Source organism: Danaus plexippus, chromosome 4 (assembly GCF_018135715.1).
Source record: "Danaus plexippus chromosome 4, MEX_DaPlex, whole genome shotgun sequence".
Taxonomy (NCBI): Eukaryota; Metazoa; Arthropoda; class Insecta; order Lepidoptera; family Nymphalidae; genus Danaus; species Danaus plexippus.
In genome coordinates, this window is record NC_083538.1 from 6756571 (window position 1) to 6777631 (window position 21061).

The 21061-nt window shown below is 30.3% G+C and overlaps 1 protein-coding gene across 3 annotated transcripts in view; it reads left to right on the plus strand.

Moving 5' to 3' along the window:
• The window catches only part of LOC116768414 (uncharacterized), a 58831-nt gene that overhangs the window by 30839 nt on the left and 6931 nt on the right, over positions 1-21061 (plus strand). For all 3 annotated transcript variants that reach the window (XM_032659125.2, XM_061523950.1, XM_061523960.1), the window contains exons 3-7: positions 91-252; positions 14538-14725; positions 17695-17870; positions 18980-19127; positions 20864-21016. In XM_032659125.2, coding sequence (XP_032515016.2) covers positions 91-252; positions 14538-14725; positions 17695-17870; positions 18980-19127; positions 20864-21016 — 827 coding nt within the window. The remainder of the gene's footprint in view (positions 1-90; positions 253-14537; positions 14726-17694; positions 17871-18979; positions 19128-20863; positions 21017-21061) is intronic.

Consider the following 21061-nt stretch of genomic DNA (forward strand, 5'->3'; position numbering starts at 1 on the left):
TTAGTAACCGTGATCACGGGCAGATCACATCTCGTCTATCAATCTAAAATGTAAAAAGTTAATTATATCAACTTTACTATCATTTCTTAGGATCTGACGCAGAGCCAGTGTGGAAGCTCCAAGATCCTGGTTTTGACCAGGGCTACGGTTCAGAAAGATCTCCTGAAGAAGACGTACAAGCCATCGTCCCGCCGATATCTATCGAACAGTATGAAGCCGAGCTACGAACTGTTTATCCCTTTATTACTGATGGTGAGTGTGCTATCATACTAATATGTTCCTATATTGTATAACTATTTTCTGTTAAAAAGTATTCTGTACTATGTTATTTCATAATTATAATTGACTTTTTTTTCTGATAAGTTTGACGTTCTTAATAAGGTATTATCTATTCTCTATCTAGAACCTATAAACTCTATTGTCCAGTGAAATTTCTATCTAAACTGCTTCAGTCCTTGCAAAGTTTACTTACAAGAAAAATACAAATTAACTGACAAAAAATTTAAAATATTTTACGTATTGTATGAATAACAATAAGCCCTCGTGACAATAAAGTTTTGTAATCACAGCCAGACTCTTCCATTCGTAACTCCAAAGTTTATTTCTAAAATTTTACGTATTTATGTCCGCGTGTCTCAGAAAGTTGAATTGTAATGATAAACCGCATTAATATCTTACATTGACGCTATTCATATGTTATTTATACAGAAGATGTATCTGCTCCGGGCTCTGTGGAACAAAAGTGACAATTTAAATGCAGTAATCGAGCTTAATTAAGTTTTACCCGCTGGGAAGTTTCATCCTTAATTCCGTGGTCGTACTGAACGTCTTACATTATGACACAGATCTGTCTCATAGAAATTAAATGAATAAACATAAAAAATTCTTCCTAGAAGTTTGAATTAAATGGCTATAATAAATCTTAATAAGCTTCGTCTTTGCTACTTTTAAGTAGGAACTTAAAAAAGTTACAGAATGACATTGTTGAATTCTGATTTCAAAGCTTCATTATTTTATATGTAATTAAAAAAGGTTTTGCTGGTATAATTGATATTATTTTGCCTTTATTACTATCCTAAAAAAATCTTATATCTTGTTGACTAAAAGTATTGGATCCGTTTGAATTACTACACTTTTTTTCTTAAACGATTATTTTTACTATGTAACAAAACATAAGAAAGAATAATAAAAATATTTTTTTATCTTAAATTTATAGAAACTAGTATCAAAATATTTTCATTTAAATAAATAAATTTGGAAATTCAATAATTTTCATGTTACATAAATAAAAAAAAAATGACATAAAATTTTATTCTAACTAATTAAATATAAATCTTTTGGAGTTTTATTTTTTCTATTCTTATTAGAAATTAAAAAGTTTTTTAAGAACTGACTTATTGTTGTTTATGATATTAACTCCACTGTAAAAGTGACTATATAATATACATATAAATGCACATTACTTTATAACGCGGATATATAATAATATTAGCCTTACTCTTCTTTATTATATATAAATTAATATTTATAACGAAGCATTAAAATACATCATCTGTGTAATTATTTACTGTCATTGTTATAATTTTAATATATACATTACTAAAGGGATGTTTGTTTCTATATGGAATTATCGGTCAACCACCTGGTATGGCTTGGATTACTTCTTAATGATCTACAGTCAGAGAAGCTAGTACTGCTCAATCTAAGCCAGATAACTAGGTCAAGACACTCGTCTCATAATCCATCGCTTGTTTCCAATCGCAATCATTTCATAAATGACTAGCACTCATATGTGTCCGTGTCCCCAAATCTAGTTTGACGTTATATGCATTTTCTCTATTTCGCAATATATCTGTACGTCTACCACATTATTCTAAACTCCTTCATTATTTGATTTAAATTCAAGTTAATATACAAAATAGTATTTAGAAATAAAAAACACAGTGCTTTAAGCGGCTTCTTTTAGTATTAGCTCTCACTATAAGATTGAAAAATATGCAACAAATTAAGAATTAAAAGTCTTTCGCTCTTAGTTAAAATTTATTTGTTTTTAATTTCTAAAACAGTAATAGTTTTTGCGGATTTACAATCTTTGGTGAATTCTACAGATACAATTGACGTTTCTAGCTGTTAAGGAGTTTTATAAGATAGTCGTGGTGGCCTGAAGGCTAAAAGGCCCGCCTCTTATACGTCAGGGTGCGGGTTCGAAACCTGACAAGTACCAATGTGATCTTTTCCGAGTCATATGTACGTTCTAAGAGTACTTAGACAGCACTGGCTGTGGAACAGGCTAAATAGCCTAAAAAGGGGTCTAAATAGCCCCCAAAAAGTGCTGGTGCAGAAGGCAAGGGGAAACCACTGCAACTATCTTCCCATGAATGTCATCATGTATACGTGATGACCACGACGAGTGTAAAAACTCTTGCGACGATGAAGATGAAGATAAGATCTTTATTTGTTAATAATTACGTTACAGATAGTGCTTGTAACCCTTTTACTTTAGAAAAAACATATATTATAATTGATATTTCATTGTAATAATTAATTGATGAAAGTATTTTATCACTTGGATAAATTGACTTTATAATCTTAAATGTATCCCAGACATATAAACATTTAAAAATAGAAAAAAATATATATATAAAAACTCCAACATTAAATACAGTAATGCGTTTTACGGTTTATTAAACTCGTTTTTTTATTAATTACTAATCTACGTAATAAATTCTGTAACGCAGGACATACATACGTGTATGTGACCTTTACCAGTGATGCGAACGTCAGGATTAAATATTGGTAACTTTGTCATTTTTCAGTATCGCCTGAGTTATTTAGAGTATTATAATACATACAGCCATTTGTATTTCAACATGTCTAATAGTTTGGGGTGACGTCATTCGTTCGCTACGCGACACGATCACGAATTTTGTTTGCCTTTGGCATATATACGAGAGGTTATATTATATTCTAGCATAAATGTTTTGCAGAGTGCGTAGCAACTAACCACATATCTTTTTATTTATAAAGTAAACACTATACGAGAGCTGTTGTCACAACTCCTAACAAACCTTGCGAGATATGAGTTCATGTTAGTATTTAACCTTTCACATAACCTTTATTATATTAGTGTCCTAGACAAATCTGGGAGTGTAGAACAATAATATTTAAGGTTAAATAAACAACCTGCAGCAAAGCAAGAGAACAATTGTGAATCCAGTGGCGCCTAATACATTTAGCCACGCCTCTGCAAACCTCAGTTTCGTAGGTAAACTTACTTTATAAACTAAATTATTCAAGTATAAATTCACAGTGAAAGCCCGCATCTCGGTAAACTAATAATAATTATTACGGGTACAATCCTACTTTTCAACCGACTTCAAAAACGAAGTAATTTATATATTAAACAAGAGCATTTTTAATAATTTGGTCTTCACTTCCTTGAATATGCTTCATACTTTCATACTGTTTAAATGAATGTTTTATAGTTAATGTACCTACGTAAAATTAATACACATTTTATGACTCGGATTAAAGAGTATAAGCAAAACTCGTTTAATATTTAGTTAAGGTTTTTACATTCAGGGGTTTTCAATTAATTAAACATGCTCTCAAATGAACTAAAACTCCCTGAGAATGCAGCAACTGTACTCGTAAGTAACAATGTTGATATGTTACGTTGTAATTGAGAAACCTAATACCATTAACATTCGCGAAAGGCCTGAAGCGGTAGATATAACTGAAAATGATTACAGTCGAAACACGACAGGGGATAGACAAAGGCACACCTTTTATCTTTATTGTCAGGAAACCTTATGACAGTCATTTGCCTCTGACGCTCCGGTATACATTACTTGAATGCAAAAAGGCTTTTCTCTTTTTCGGTGCTAAATGTTAATATTTGCACAAGATTTATAGCACATTTTATTTTGAGTTTTTTTCCGCGGTTTTTTTACATTAGGTTTGATAGCCTAGTAATATAATGAAAATGTATGTTAAGCCAAAACACGCAAAAACCACGGAATATACACTTATCTCTAAAACAAGCCAAATCACAGAATAGATTTAACGTCACTACCTGAAATAAACTTTTTTTTAATATTTATATTAACCAAATCTATAAAGGGCATGTTAGTATTGTTGTCAAGAGTATGATAGTATTTCAATGTGCCCTGAAAAACATTGATGAAACAATTTCCTTGCACATTCCAAATAATGTTACTATACAAACAAATGTATTGTATTATTTTATATATTATTTCTACAATTACATTGTTTCACATTGTCCAACTAGTCGACTGTTTTTCAAAGCTCGTTTTACTATTGTGCTATTAATATGAGTTCTTTTAAAAAATATACATAAAATTTAACAAAGATTTCGTACTATGAGCAAAAAAAAGGTATTAACTAAATTAACACAAAATTGCGCGTGTATTTGTAACATGAAAACAATCTAAAATTAGCATATCAATTAGTTTATTACAAATGGCGGAGACACGGTAATTTCACTTTATTTAATTGTTACTGTTTGATATTAAATAATATTGGAACCAAAATACACGGTGAACCCATCGCATACATTAATTAAAATGATTATAACACTTCGGTACCACGACCGGGATTTTTCCACACTATGCTATTATAATATTAATCATATGTACTCATTTTTATATTATTATTCAAATAAATTACATTATATTTAATATAAGAAGCATTGCTACAGGTATCACCAAATAACACGGTACGGTTGGTCCAGAACTTTAAGTAGTTGGAATAATAACGGAACTAAAAGGTAACTCGCATAATGTCGCTAAGCACACTATTATTACTCGGTTTTGTTGGTATTTGTATACCAAGTACTTTCATGCTTTCGATTCTGAACGTTTGCATACAAAATGCTCGTTTCTGTTTCCTTTTTAATTTTTTATTCATCTCCAGGGCTGCGATTCGTGTTACGCGATGCTAAAATACTTTGTCGTATTAGAATTTTCCATTGCTGTTTCTTTTTATTGCGCAGCTCTACCTGCCTGTGTTGAGAGTGAAGGTTTATCTCATTTAGACTCTCTATTTGTATGCAGAGCCTAGTTCCCTCGGTTCGCCCGACCTACGTCATTTAGTCCCTACTATCCGACTGAAACAAAAAGATAAACGGAATTGGATCGCTAGACCCTATATTATTTATGAGATTGGTTTACTTCCAATTAAGACAACCAACGGGTATTACATAAATTAACAGGGTTATGCTGGGTTTTCATGAATTAGAATAAAATATCTTACGTATTCGTGCACTAGAAGAGTAATAACATATTAATTTACGAACAAGTTTTTTAACCGTCAACTTATTTACCAACAGTTTATATTCGTGCAACATATGGTTTATGTAATAGAAACATCGGTATAAAAACATACTTTGTTTATTTGAATTTTCAGGTCGTTTAATAATATAAATTGAGTTACATATAATGTTTGACTTTATTTACCTTAGTAAGTATGTATATTATTTCTATATCATTGAAAAATTTGTGTTTTATATGAGCTGTTAGTTTAGAAGATTACCACACCATACCATACTACACACTAACAGACAATAAAACTTGGTTATGATAATTAGTATCAAAAACTGTGTGATTATTGTAATGATACCAAAGTCATTGTTTTTGTTAGTTTTAATATAATTATGTTAATCCGAAACATAAACAGATATGAAGAAGACTATTTGTTTAAAACTAAAAATTATTTCGAGCAATTTAATACGCAGCGGTCGGCCATCAGAAGCACTATCACATATAATGAGGTTGAGGCAAGTTGGTGTATTAAATATTAAATGGAATGCATTAAACTTTTATAACATTCCATTCATATATCACAGATTATAATTATTATAAATGATACGATACATTTTGTAGATAAATACTTTTATATAATTAATAGAGCAGGATGAATTTAGTGAGTGGGCTTCAGTCGGTTTTGAGAGGAGGAATACTCCCACTTACCTTAAGAACGATTCTTTATTAAGATTTGGAAAAGTTTTCATTATTTGAAATCTGTATCATTGCATTTATTTATACATGTCTAGAGCAAATGTACTGAAATATGTACATATGTATAACAGTTTCACCTAAGAGTTTTTATACATAAAGGAAATTTCGGTTTAATTTTACACTATGAAATGCCTCTAATTAGAAAGCTTTCTTCTTATTTGGTGTTTTTGAAATGAAATTAAAATTCTTAAAAAAAAAAATCTGTAGTTTAATTCAACAACACAGTTTCTGTCTTTTACCGAGACTTAAACCAGACTAGCTCTTGAAATTGTAATTGACTTGTGATAAGTATAAAACATATTTATCTTATATAATATGTTATCTTATCTATATTTGCAGTTAAAAATAAAAAAGTTTATGTTTATAGGAACATATTATTTTGTTATTAGGTTTATTTAAACTAATTCCCGCGGGTTATTAACGAACCGAACATTGATATTATATCTATTTAACATTATTTGTAATAAATAGCTATTTAATGTATTATATGAACATTTGTCAAAAAATATATAGGTTATACACCAGGGCGTAGCTACCACAGTGTTAGCCCATTAAAGCGTTGGTGTCCCCGGTTGCAGGTCTAACTTGAGAATATCGTCAAATAAATTGCCTAGAAATCAAATATTGATTTGAAACCCAATTTTCATAGCTAGTTAAGTTGTTTCCGTTGACTGTAAGTTCGGATACCCCGAGGGTTTTGCTCGTACCTAGGTGACCGGTGGAGTTAGGCTCTTAGGTGTTCCCACAGTTAGTAAGAAGGGCCCTAAACAAATTTTCATGCAATTGTCAAACGAAAGCCAAGCCACGCCCCTGGATGTATATTAAAATAAAAATATATTTACCTAAAGAGTTACAGAATATTATAAAAGCCATATATTATATAATATACTTTTTATCTCCTTAATACACACGAAACACAAAAATAAAGTCTTTACCCACGTATTATGCATTTCTTGTTTATTTGCACTAATATCAAGTGATAAATAAAACTGGCTAAGCAATAAACAAATAATATATAAAATAAATATATGATCCATATTTTGTTTTCTTCATATTTTATATTTTCCTCACACTTTTTTTGTGGTATATTAGTATTTATTCCTATATATATAAGAACTGTAATTCAATGCCCAGCTAGTATCGAATTGAAACCTATCAAAAGGCATCGAATGGCTATTCCGTTGCGCTTTTCAATTGTTTTAACCGCTTCATCACCCTCACTTTAAAGTTTTGAGAGCTATTGGCTCCGGCCTAATAGAATAGAAGGGAGATATGAAATACTATGGACAGGATATGTCTTCAATATCACAAATATATATTATAAATTAAGAAAAGTCGGCTGTTGTCATTCCTTCATCAAATTTTAATACCCATGAGTTGGTTTTCATATCATATATAAAGAATTACGAAAATTCCCTGCTTCTTGAGTCACATCCCAAAGAATAATAGAAACCCCTGGTCTATAATTTAGGTTAAGTTTGTGATTTTAAATAAAGGCTTTCTTCAGAAAAAACTTCCATTTAAATTATACAGGACAAATATTTTTAAAAGAAGCGGCAGTTTGTTTATAGGACTTCCATTAGATGTTAGAAGTCGTTAGATGAGATAAAATTTAAAAAAACGTTGTTCGCGAAAATTTGTGCCTGAAAATGTATGAAATATATATTTTTTATTAATAATAATCTGTTTAAAATTTTATACTAACAAAGAGTAGGGAATACTTTTCACAAAAAGAAAAGTCCTCATGCAACATTTGGGTGGCAAGAGTCAAGAACGATATAAAACTTAAATCTTTACCAATTAAAAATCTCTTGTAGAAGACGTTTTCAAATTAAAAACAGCAGTGCTGTTTAGTATTCTCCATACATAACTTACTTTATTGAAATAGGTCAGACATACATAAAGCCGTGGTTTGTAGACGCAGAGGTGACGTGACGTGTAGACGAAACTTCACACGCGAATACCTAATCAGCTATCTGAACTGTTATTTAATTTAGGTGCTTTGTGAACCCAATTGACCTACATACAGCGAACTTAGTATTCATTAATTATTTTTATGTTTGTATGTAAAACACGTGAGGTTTATTTCTTTCTTTATTATAGAACTTCAATTATTATCTGTTTCTTTTATTTATGCTAATACTTGAGTCTTTAATCTTAGAATTCATGAAATCATTTCTCGTAATGTTAAAGCCAATAAAATTTAATTTAAAAGTCGCAATCAATCCTTTTAGGGTCGAATTTATCCAATAGCAATTGTTAAAATTAAATCCTTTACTTGTTATATAAAGTGAAAACCAATAATAATATTTAAATTTCAAAGTTAATACCAATCCTTTTTCACGCTTGAATGATGTACCGTAAAATCAACGATTAAGCGGTAATTTAAGGAAAATTTAAGCGAAAATTCTGAACAAAGTAGCACCATTACATTTTTTTAATATAAAGCCCGAGACCTTTCTGATTCCTGACTTTCCTTAACATAAATTCCACACAAATTACAAAGCGAACAAAATTCAGCGTTTAATTAAATGTTCATAATATAGAAATTTTCATTTTATATATATATATAAACTTAGTGCAAGTATTTAATCGTCAAGGATTAAATAGTCTGGCGCAAATTAAATCCTGTTCTTTTTTTCATCTGAAAAAGTTTTTAATTTATTCGAAATATTTGAATTATCGCGGACGTTTTTATTAAACATTAAATTGAAAAGGTTTTTCATCGCATAATTTTCATATTTTTTTACTTACTTTATACTAATTTCTAACTGGATTAGCACTAATCACGTTTTTAATAGGTTTGAATAATGTTTTGCTTAATAAACATTTTTAATATACTTGCTATGAATAAATATAGGTAGAATAGTCTGTGTATAAATATTGTACAACCCAATCATATTACACCAACAATTTCGCACTCTCTCATTTCATCTAACGCTCCGTCAAACGACTCCACTTATAGTATCTCAATATATCGTGTTACCATAACATATCTCTTGTGGTTCTTGAATGTTCGTTTATAAAGAATTGTATAACATTTAATTATTGTAATGATTTATGTAAAACTATATAATACTAAGCGAAATAATCTACTAACTGTATCGATTACAAATTAAAGACTTTTTTTAATACGAATACCGACAAGTTTAACGGCTTCATTCTAAAAAGACTACCTTAGAGCGCATTAATTGATTAAAGAATTAACCATTACTTTAATTTCAAGCATGAATAATGATAGTTTAAATAAAACCATTAGAAAATTTTCGCTATAAACGGGGAACGGAGGATATGAAGAAATATCACTGTCGTCCATTCCCATCTCAATAGATGGGAGTTGAAGACTTTGATCAATAGCTATCATCTGTTTTCTAAAAAAAATACTCCATTAAATCTTTCTTTTGCAGTCTTAAAATCCCGTAGCGAATTTAAACTAGGTAACAAATGCTGTAACTTATGTCTGAAGCAAATGGCAGTCAAATATTGAGTAACAAAATCTTAAAATTAGACCTTTATATCCAAATGCTTTTCTATATATTTCTATTCTTTCTATTTTCATATTATTTTTTTGGAATTTTTCGGCTTGTTGTAGGATAGACATAAATATAAATAAATGCTTTTACTTTAATTAGAAAACCGAAATAATAATATCAACGTGTAATAATGTTTCTGTTACGGCTATAATAATTTTAGAAACGTATGTATAATTAATTCGAGACTCACCCATTGGACCTCATTGATCACAGTATTGTTAGATAAAGTGCGGGAAATGAGAAAATTGTGGCAATTATTCACGTTATTTTCTTTTATCATGAGAAAGGCTTTACTGGCACGGGAAAAGCATAAAGCAAACGTATAAAAAAATACAAATCGTTTTTACCTCGATGATTTACATATGTGAGGAAAATTTTACTTTGTTCTGTAACATTTTTTTAATATTACAATATTCAGATAAAGTCTGTGTAATGTCGCTATGTTGACATACGAATTCAAAGGCATGGAACATATCTTACGTAGATTTATCATTACGCCGAATTAAATGAAGTTCTTGATTATGATGTCTAAGGTTTTCGCTTGTACCCATTTATATGAAACTAAGCTTTTTGGATACTACGCGTGGTTATTATTTGATAGCTATAACGTTGCGATTATGTGGTTATAAAATGATAAAAAAAGCATATTTTATGAAAACTTAGTTTCATTTGAACATATTGAGTTTGTTAAACATATATTATATGTATATGTATAGATAATAATCTTTGTGTATTATATCCAGTATTCTAGATTTCATTGTCGTATAGCTACAAAATAAATATGTGTGTATGCCAAAAACCATACAAGAACGTTTTAAAGCTAAGCAATACTGATTTGAGTTAAGTTAAGATAAATCTCGCTTATTGAATATAATATTTACATAAGCAGAAACATGTTATTCAGAAGTAGTAATTATATTTTATTACACTTGCGAATTTAATTGACTAATGAATGATGACTTAAGGAAGACTAGACGTTTTGTTATATGAGGCCAATGTTGGAAAGAGTATAGGTGACACCCTTCCTATGTCTAATTCAACTGCTTCACCACGATTATTTGGCACTTATATCAAACATGAAAAACAGTAGAAAATCGGGATCTCCTTATTTTTGGAACTATGTTGGAAAATAATGATTAAACAGACGTAGAACAATTTGAGTGGCCATTTAATTATATCTAAGTACATACCAAAAAAAAACACATCAATATGTATATATGTAACGTAATAATAATGTTGTGTGAAAGAATTACAATATTATATTATTTTAGCACGATCCGTGCCGCAAGGGAAATAGTGTTTTCTGCTGCCATCTCCCATATTTGTTATTTCATGCTTTATGGATCAACTGTCGTTGACTCTTTTATATCATATGTACCTTTCACAACACCGACACTTTTTGTTTTATTGAAATAATAAATTTATTAACCTTTAAAAGATCTCTCTGTGTTTGCTTTTCGCGTCTCCTACTTTATCCAAACAAAACTAAATGCATATCTATATAAATAAAGACATAATAAAATTAATCTATAGTTATACAAAAACGAATTTTATGTCAGTGCACTAAGTCTGAAAATATTTATTATATATAATCTCGATAAAAAATTTCAAGATAATTTCCTCAGCACCACCAATTCAAAAACACTACAAGTTTAAATAAACCAGTATAAGTACGTACCTTTAATGAAACATAGATCTTATAAATAGAATTTTAACCAAACGAGTTTGATGACGAATTAACAAAAATATAAATGAAATTTAAAATAATATAGCCTTTTAACAATGAAATTATTTTAACCCTAATAAATAGTACCATGACAACAACACATAGAAAGCTATAACTTTCATATCCTCAACTCTCCCATTTTAAACTCATTAAAAATATTGTAACCCCACTAATGATCTTCCTGCTTCTTTCAAACGATCTATTGTGTAAAACGCTATAGATATTTACATCATAACCCTTATTTATATTAAACCACGAAGAAAGTAGATAGAAAATAGACATCAATCAGAGACTAATTCACTAATGCCTCGAATTTACGCTGTAACAACTAAGCTTTCAACGAAAATTTTAGCTGAAATATAAACTTACAGTTGAAGCGATTACTCAACTGCGTAATATGTTACGCTAACACTATACAAGGACTAAATTAAATTGTTAATGAAATTATATACAATGTTTTAAAATATATAGAGTAAATATTGTATTTAACCTTTTCAGTTATGCTGCAGATATAACGGCCCGCAATATTAATACTCGCTTTTAAATAAACTGAAAAGTTATGCTTGTTAAGCTCTCTGAAACTGACAATATTTAAAAAGGGGTTCATTTTTTATTTATGAAAAGATTAAAAGGTTTGTTCGCTATTGTTCTGTCGCAATTTGACACAGGACACCAGCTGTGTCCGCTCTACAGTTTCAATATTAGCAAAGTTGGTTGGACACAGTTTTGACTAAAACTCGTCGGACCCGCTACGTTCATCATGCTTTTCAATATTCCTATGAAAATCTTTTTTTTTAATTAAGTGTTGTTCAGAAAGAGTAGATACTACTTTATTTAATTTAAACGTAAGGTTTTACTATAAATAATAATTGGTAACTGAAAACTGTGAGGAGACTGCTCTGAGAAAAATCGAGTTACAACCTAATATAACTTTAAAAAGGCAGACTTTTCGTTCTGTAAATCAGTCTAGGGATGAAAAAATTCTCGACGGTAAAGCACTTCGTATTCTTTAGTGTAAGACAAAATGCAAAGGCTTGTTAGACAAACGACTTCTAGTCTAGCGAACTTTTCTACTCAACGGAAAACAAAACCCTGTTTCCTCGTTTCAAGTAAAACTTCAGATCCTATTTAACACTTGTTCAATCTCAGACTTCAACTTTAAACTTTGTATTCCCTTTATTAAAATGATGAAGATAGTTACATTCATAAATTGTCTCAAATTTATTTTAACTTTGTTCATTATTATATTTATTGTACCATCTTATTTCCGTTTTCATAGAGCACTAAAATGAAAGCCTTAGAAACAAAAGTGAAATGGCTCGGAAATATTTATACTATCGTAAAACGAAATTTATAGCTAAAGGCTATGAAAGTCTGTAAAATATTTAAGCGCCGATAGCCTTCTAGATTGAAATGTCTTAGGAAATAGATAGTAGTACACATTTCTATGTGATGGAATTTGCATATATTATTCGATTTTAAATTGAATATTTATAAAATTATGTATATATATGGAGTGAAACTTCTGCAAAATACGTAGTATTCATAAATAAAAATAATGGTGAGGAGAGATGTAATCGCAAGTGTAGGGCTCTGCTGCTCACCCAACACTATCAGAAGTAGTCTTGGAGAACAGTGAAAAGTTTTCTATCGCCTCGTTCTATGCCGACAACACGTCTCTCTAAGGGTTCGCTATTTGAAATGACATTGTAATTTTTTCTTAAACAGATAGAAATCTGGCTGACCTACCGACCTCGAGTGTTCTCTAATATAAAAACAGAGATACAGTCACACGAAAGAATTGACCTCACAAATCCTTTCATTGAAAGAATATCCTCACAAAGTTGATTTATTATATTAATAATTTTTAATAGCATAGCATAGCAAATGAAATTTAATGTGATTAGCGTTCCAATTACTGTGTGGATTCCGCGATATGTTTTTTATTCGTGACAACGTCAAACCATCTAAATGTATCACGAGTTTCAACTTTCCTCTTTAAATTTTTTGAACGCTTATTTATCTCAAAATATTTAAAAGAATGTTATTAAAGATGAATTCTTTTATTTGCACGAGACTAAAGTTTTTCAATATTCTCTAAAAATATGTTTTCCTAGAAGCTTAAAACGAAAGTTTTCACTTGGCATTATGTTCCCTAAAGTTTGCACGGACTTGAAACGTCCTTGTCCCAAGCTAACATTATCGAGGATTATGGGATATGTAAATATTGCCAGGCCCTCACTTTCTAGTTGTTTTTTTTTTTAAATTCAATATTTTTAAAGGAATACTAGTCTACTTGGTCATAAGATTTTTCACAAATTAGTAGCTTTATTTATAATTTGGACCATTTTGTTAACTTTGAACAGAGATAACTACAATGATCGAGTTCGGAGAGGCAATCGAAAATGCCACATTATCTTGTCATTATGAAAAAAGTTACTTTAATAAGCTTTGGTTTAGTTATTTAGTTATAAGTTATAGATATGAAAAACAAAAAAATAATTAAAATAAATGTACATATATGTTTCTTTTTATCGGAATATTTTCTCTTAAAATGATGACATAATAAATAATTGAAAAGTACATAAAATGTTTAGGTATAAAAATAGTTTACGGTTTTTTTTTTCATATAACATACTAAAACTGAATCAAAATATTTCTTTTATATGGGTATAAAACGCATTTTAAAAAATGCGGCTTAGAAATAGCACAAAGTTATAAACTTTATTGTATATTAAATTATATTTGTATACATATGTCTAATATGTACATATGTAGGCGAGTAAGAGGTTCATAGCTCCTACAGCCAAGAACGTGATCCAAATATTTAGATTTAATTGACTGAAACGTTTAGAAAAACTTGTGTATTCACATTACAGATAATAATATTCCTAAGTTTTCTTTATATCTCTACTTATCTAACGAAGACGTAATAACACTAACGATTTTTTATATAGTGCTGATTTAATAAAACTAAAGGATTATGAATTTGTCGAATCTTTGATATCCTATATTGAATTCTAACTTTATGTATAGCCAAACATATTTTACTATGACACGACAGCCAGATGAAGCAAACAAAGAGGTTGATAGCTGAAAAGGGAATGTAATCGGACTTGGGTTCAATCTTCGTCTTTGGCTTGATTATATTTTTATAAGTGTATTTTTTTTTTTTTTTTTTTGATAATACGCAAAACACAAATTGTATATGTATATTCCTAAACATATTTTTTTTCTTAGAAAACACCTTCACCGTTGTCGTAGAGAAGGATGGGCGCGGGTTGGGTATGTCAGTGTGCGGTGGCGGAGGTCTAGTCAGAATACGCAGACTGTACCCCCCTCAACCAGCCTGGAGGACTGGCCGATTGGCTCCCAAAGACCTACTACTCTCTGCAAATGGTGTACCACTTGCCGGACTTAGCACTTACGTAAGTATTATGTTGATCTAATATTAGAGGAGAACTTATAATGACTATAAAATTGTATCCGTACTTCTTATCTTATGTTATCACTTAGTTAATTAAGTTCAAAATTTTAAATGAACATTATTTATGCTATACAATATATATAGCTCGCGCGTGATATTAATTTAAAACGAATTTCCCGGCCATCTTTGGGTTTCGGTTCAACGATATTTTCATAATAAATCGACGAATTTATTCAAAGAATAAATAAAGTTTCCTGGCTGCTTATAAAGAAATAAAAGTTTTTGAAGCTTTAACAATTAAATTACAATAACTGAAACGAGGGTATGCAGATTGATGCTCGTTCGACACAAAAATATTGCTCGTCAAAAACACTTCACTAAATGGGTTGCGAAAATGCCAGTGCCATTTGAAATAACAAAAAACTCCGAACAGTAATTATAAAAATATAACGCCACAGTAGAGTAATCACGCAAGGAATCGAAAATGCTATTGTAGCCTTCGGTCTATGAACCGTGTTATAAACATAAAAACTTCATCGGCCGTCTGCGAGTGTGTACAAACCGTTATATACTGAGAATTGTTGGCCGACGTGTTATATTCCTTCGGTGAAGATTGTTACAATTCGTGATGAAAGAAGCAATATGTCACAGTCAAAGGTCAAATTAGACAAGGATTTTTATGATGTTACTGGAGCAGTATTGACGATGGTGACGATTTATTAGAGCGGTACAGTCTTATATGAAAGAACTTTTATTACAAATTATACAAACACTTTTTCAAAATTTTTTAGACATTGTAACATGAACCACATAAAATTTGTATATTCAAAGAAAAGTGTAGAAAATAGAGTAATAATACTCATTAAAATTTCAAATAGTAACGTTGGCTGCTATAAGCTTATTTTATTTCAGATAGCACGTTAGTATTCGTCGCCAGTTGTTTATGAAACTTTAGACACGAACATGTCGCTAATGACTTGAACAAAGAAAGTTTCTGATTCATTTGGAAGACGCCATTTCTATTATGCCAAATGTAATTTCAGGGACGACCTCTTTGACGGAGCCCTGACTCTTTATAAAAAACTGTCTTTCATAAGTATGTTAAATTAAATTACCAGTCGAACTACAACCCACAAATATATAATATTAATATTGTGTGCTCCCGTTAAATAAACCGATTGCGACAGTAAACTTTATTTTCATAAAACACAACGCAACAAAAGTTTATTGGTTTTACATAAAACACAATACCATTCAATAAACAAGGGAACTATGCGTTATAAAATATTACAGGCTTAACAGAATTCAATTATGTTCGATATTCCCCTGCCACGTTGTACGGCGTACATAAATGTGCATTTATATTAAAATCAACTTTATATGAGATACAATTTGATTATGGAATAAATTGGCTGCTCTCCATTGACGCTAAGGAGCGATTGGGATTAATCATATTAAATTGAACACAGACAACATACGAAATTTATTTAATGTTATATATCGTCCAGTGTTTATAGGTTATATATTGCTAACGCAAATGTGGGGATGCCTTTTATAAATAATTCAATATTCCTCTGGATTTTCAACGGACCCAAATATTTTTATCATCAGTCAATAATGGTCTCGCTGTTACTTTGATAAAGATACACAAAGCGACCGAATAAAGACCTAACGTTGTTGTTGTCACTTGAAAAATAGATGAGCCCTTTGTCCTCTTGAATTAGTACGCTACGTAACTAAAGCTAAATGTTAGAATTAGAGAAACGCTCGCCTCAATTACTTTGCCGTATTTAATTAGAGCACAGACTTTATTCGAGGATGGTTTACATTCCTACAACTGGAAATGAATGGACAGAACTCTGAACTATTTTACAAATACCGATTCCATGTAGAGATCAAATGTTTGTTTTCAAATTTATAATAAAAACGGAATGAATTTGCTCGAAACTTACAGATTTTTATTGATAATTATTTGTTTATTTTGAGTTTCCAACATTAATAATTTAATTTGTGTATTTAACATAAAATTTTCTTTTACAATAACTATCTCATTATTGTTTCAATACCATTTAAAAGATATGTTGCCAAACAATACAAATATTTTTGGCTCCACCTAACTTGGCAATAAAGTTTGCAATGATAGAAATTACGCTTTCGTCACGATACTATTTATAGAGCGAACAGTTATACAAGATTCTCTCAAAAGACTATAAAGACGTAATTCTAGTCTTTACTTGTGGCATTAGTTCCCTCTAGAATAGCCGACTGACGTATGATAGATCGATATTTGCGTTTACACTAACAGGTGCAAAATGGTTTATTGCTTGTGCACTAACAGTTCAACTATTTGATATGGTCATATGTATAGAAAAAATTTCTTTGGTCTAAAAATCTTGGGATGGTTGGCTTATTTATTTGCCTTCAACTAATTAGTTGAATATTATTAATTAATAATCTTTTGTTTTTTAATATCGTCTATTTTTCCAAAAAAAAAAAATAGAAAAAAGGTATGTATTTACTTATTTCATTTTAATGGGGAAAACCTTGATAATATATGCTTTTAAATAGGACTTATTGAAATATGTCTTAAAAGGCATGTATTTTAGATGGGACGTATCTAAATAGTGTCAAAAGTAACTTTATAAGTTCCTTTTAATAGGGCTTTTCGGCGCGGCGTTTTAATGAGTTTCATATAACTAGACGTGTAAGTTGCATATCGTGCTGAACCTTATTGAAAACTTTATACCTAATTATAACGCCCTCTCAAAATAGGTTAGTAATATTGCCATCACATTAAATAGTAATAATCCGTGTACTATAAACGTACTACCCCTGTAATTGAGTGTGATTTTATTTATTCAAAAAACAAATTATTATAAAATATTATTGTTTAATATAGTATTATAGAAATCCACTATAATAAATATTTCAAAGAAAAGAAAACGAATACTATATAATCGTTTGTTTTAGGAGGCACTAGAAGTGCTGCGTACAGCATCAGCCCGAGTGGAACTTCGCGTCTGCCGGCCTCCAGCCGATATGCTCGAGAGCATAACACCCCCCGACCCTCCCACACCGCCCGTAAGGACTCCTCATCCCCCACACCTGCCACTGGACCCACTCAACTGCCATCCCTTACACGCCAGGTGAACAATACAGCTGCCCTAAACGTTACGACTAGTTACGACCTAGTTCTCAGTCTTAAATTACTACATATAACTTTAAATAAACTAGAAATAATATTTGAAAACGAAAAAAATACAATACATGCTTAAAAAATCTCCAGTTCCCTGTGTCGGTAAGTTATAATATGAATTGAAGAATCAAATCCTTACAGAAAACCGTTTCGTATTATAAGTATACAACAAGCAAGTCTTTTAACAACAAAACAGTCCGTTAACAATGTCTAACAACCTTCTTTGATAACTACCATATATGTATGTATAGTCGTCAAATTCTCTTTGTACACAGTTGCCGCTCGGACTATATCATTGTTTGCGGATCTCTATAGATTTACATTGTCACGTGAAATCTCCCTTCTTTGTACACACTATGTAACACAAGATAGTTTACACACATATAATATATGACACTCGTGGTAATAAAAGTTTAATGTTATATTTTCATTAATATGTATATGTATAGACGAACACTATCATAAATATTGTCTTTACAAATTAATTTTAATAAAATATCTCTACAGTTAAAGACAAAAAAGAACAACTCTGTTCAAAATAGTCTTCAGTTACCTTTATTAGATCACATAAATAATTAATAAAAAATATAATAAATTTACTCCTTGATAACATTTTACAAATTATTTTGAAAATATTTTTTAAATTGAAAAATTCCTACCGGAATAATAAGGCTGCTAGTAGGTGTATAAATTCTTCAAACCTTTGTATTCTAACAATAGAACATAGTATTGTCGTTGAACTATTGGAAGTAGGAAAGTTTAAATTCAATATAACAAGAAGCGAACGGAAATCAGTAACTTAGTTACTAGTGCAGTGAAGCGGAGCACAGCTAGGAAACTGCAAAATAAAATAAGCACGTACGAAGAACAATAATATATTTCATATCTTTTCATTCCAAAACTGTATATTTATTATTCCATTATAGAAGCACGGAAATTAAAAATCAACGAATATAAAACAACAATAAAATAATTTTATACTGCATGTATAATGTGTACACATCTTTTTTAATATAAATGTCTATGGGATACTGAAACCTTACAACTTTATGTTAAAAGATTATCACAAACAACGAGCAGTGCTACAACATCGTCATCCGAAGGTCGAGGTCGCCGTGACGCCAGTCCTGATACTGAAAGAAGAGTCCAGGATCTACATCTGCCGGATTTGGACCAACATCTACCAGTTTATGATATACAATATGGGGTAAATAAATCTAGAGTGTAACAGCCATTAGCTAAATGTATTTGATAACGTCATAATATTTGTGAAACTTCACGATATAAGGCTACTTATTATCCCTCTAGCTAGAACTACTCGTAGTTAGGATAACTACAGCTTACAGTTTCAACAAACCCCTAAGTCTCTTACATGAAGGTGCCACTTAAGCTAGTAAGGGTCATCACTTGGTGTGTGCCATACTTAATCTCTTATTTACTCTATCTGGTATGGCGAAACAAAATTTTTATATTTTTATAATAGACAACTCGGAATACCGCACTGAAAGGATTGATAACTGTTATTATATTTATAACATTTAAATATAATTCACTAAAATCTCTCAAATTAAAAGTGTAAATACACATTTGTGAATCAAAGGAACATGTTTTTTTTTCGAATATTGTAGTGCGATAAACATTCAGTTGTATTCTTATAAAGCATTCAGAACATAAAACTTGGGTAATTTCACTGCATTATAGATTTTCCTAGTCATTTAGTCGGGATTGTAGATATCATTTATTTATTGCAACCGTAGCTACTGGGCTTGTTTCACCTACGTAATTGAGAAACGTGCTGTTTGATTAAGAGCCGCATAAATCATATCAACTGTATAGTGTTGGCAGTTGTCAGCTTTGAACAGAATATCTAGTTAAGGGAATTATTTGATAGCAATAATAAATTTTTAATTCAGATTAACATCCTAATAGAAATTAATCTTTTACAGATTTTATAAAAAAACATTTAAAATAAAGACATAATTTTCGCCAATACAATTTTTGCACGCGATCTTATAATATCAACGAATCTAAAGAAATTTTTGAATACAAAAGAGATACGCATATACAGTTGTACGTGGAATTGAATTTTATCTCTTTCGTAATATAACTGACTAGATATTCCAATTTGAACAGCATTTTTTTTCATTGCGTTTTCATTTATTCCCTAACCAATTTTTTAGGAATTTAGAAATTGTTATTATTGTAAAAATGTAGTTATATTCGTCGTGACACTGGCCTGTTTTCATTAATAAAGCTATTTGTTCACGCTTCATAGGATGATGGATCTGTGGTGAGTTATTACATTTAGAAAAATATTGCTCGCATTTGAGAGCACAATTGTATTACATCACGGTTGTTTTGATCCCAAATGTTTTTGTTCACCGCAGTTATAAATTATGATATTTTTTTAAAGGAAAGAAAATAAATGATGATAAATTTTCGAGTGTTATAAATAAATTGAACAAATTAATGTATGAAAGTGGTAAATGTAAATGACTTGGAACCCAAGTTGAGTAAAAATATTTTTATCTAATTAATCTTACTTAGCTCATAGCCGCGTTTAAACTAAAAGGGTGATTTAAAGATGCTGTGAAGTAAATGTTAGACTATTACAGTTAGAATTTAAAGACTTCAGAGCATCGTTGTGTTAATATTCTCGGTTTTCATTATACGTACGTGTTTTATTAATTTTTCTAACTTTTATCTTTGGGTACCATCTGCCGAATAAATAAATATTTTAAAATTTTGATACGTTAGTGCGACATATGAAACTAATATGCGTGGCAGCAATTAGCAAAACGTTGTTTATTTTTTTGACATACCATAACATTGAAGTCAATTATTTTTTAGAAATAAATTACTTACTTTTTTATTACCTTCGCATTATATAAAATTATAATAAAGAAATGATTTTTCCACATGTCATTATAATTTATTTTTCAGGAATTTGATATAGTGATGACAAAAGTGAATGGATCTTTGGGATTTACTCTACGAAAAGAAGATCACAGCGCGCTGGGGCATTACGTGAGAGCGTTAGTTCGAGAGCCAGCTTTGAGTGACGGAAGAATACAGCCAGGGGATAGAATTGTCGCTGTAAGAATACGAATACATTTAAAGCTTGTATTCTACTAGCTTCAT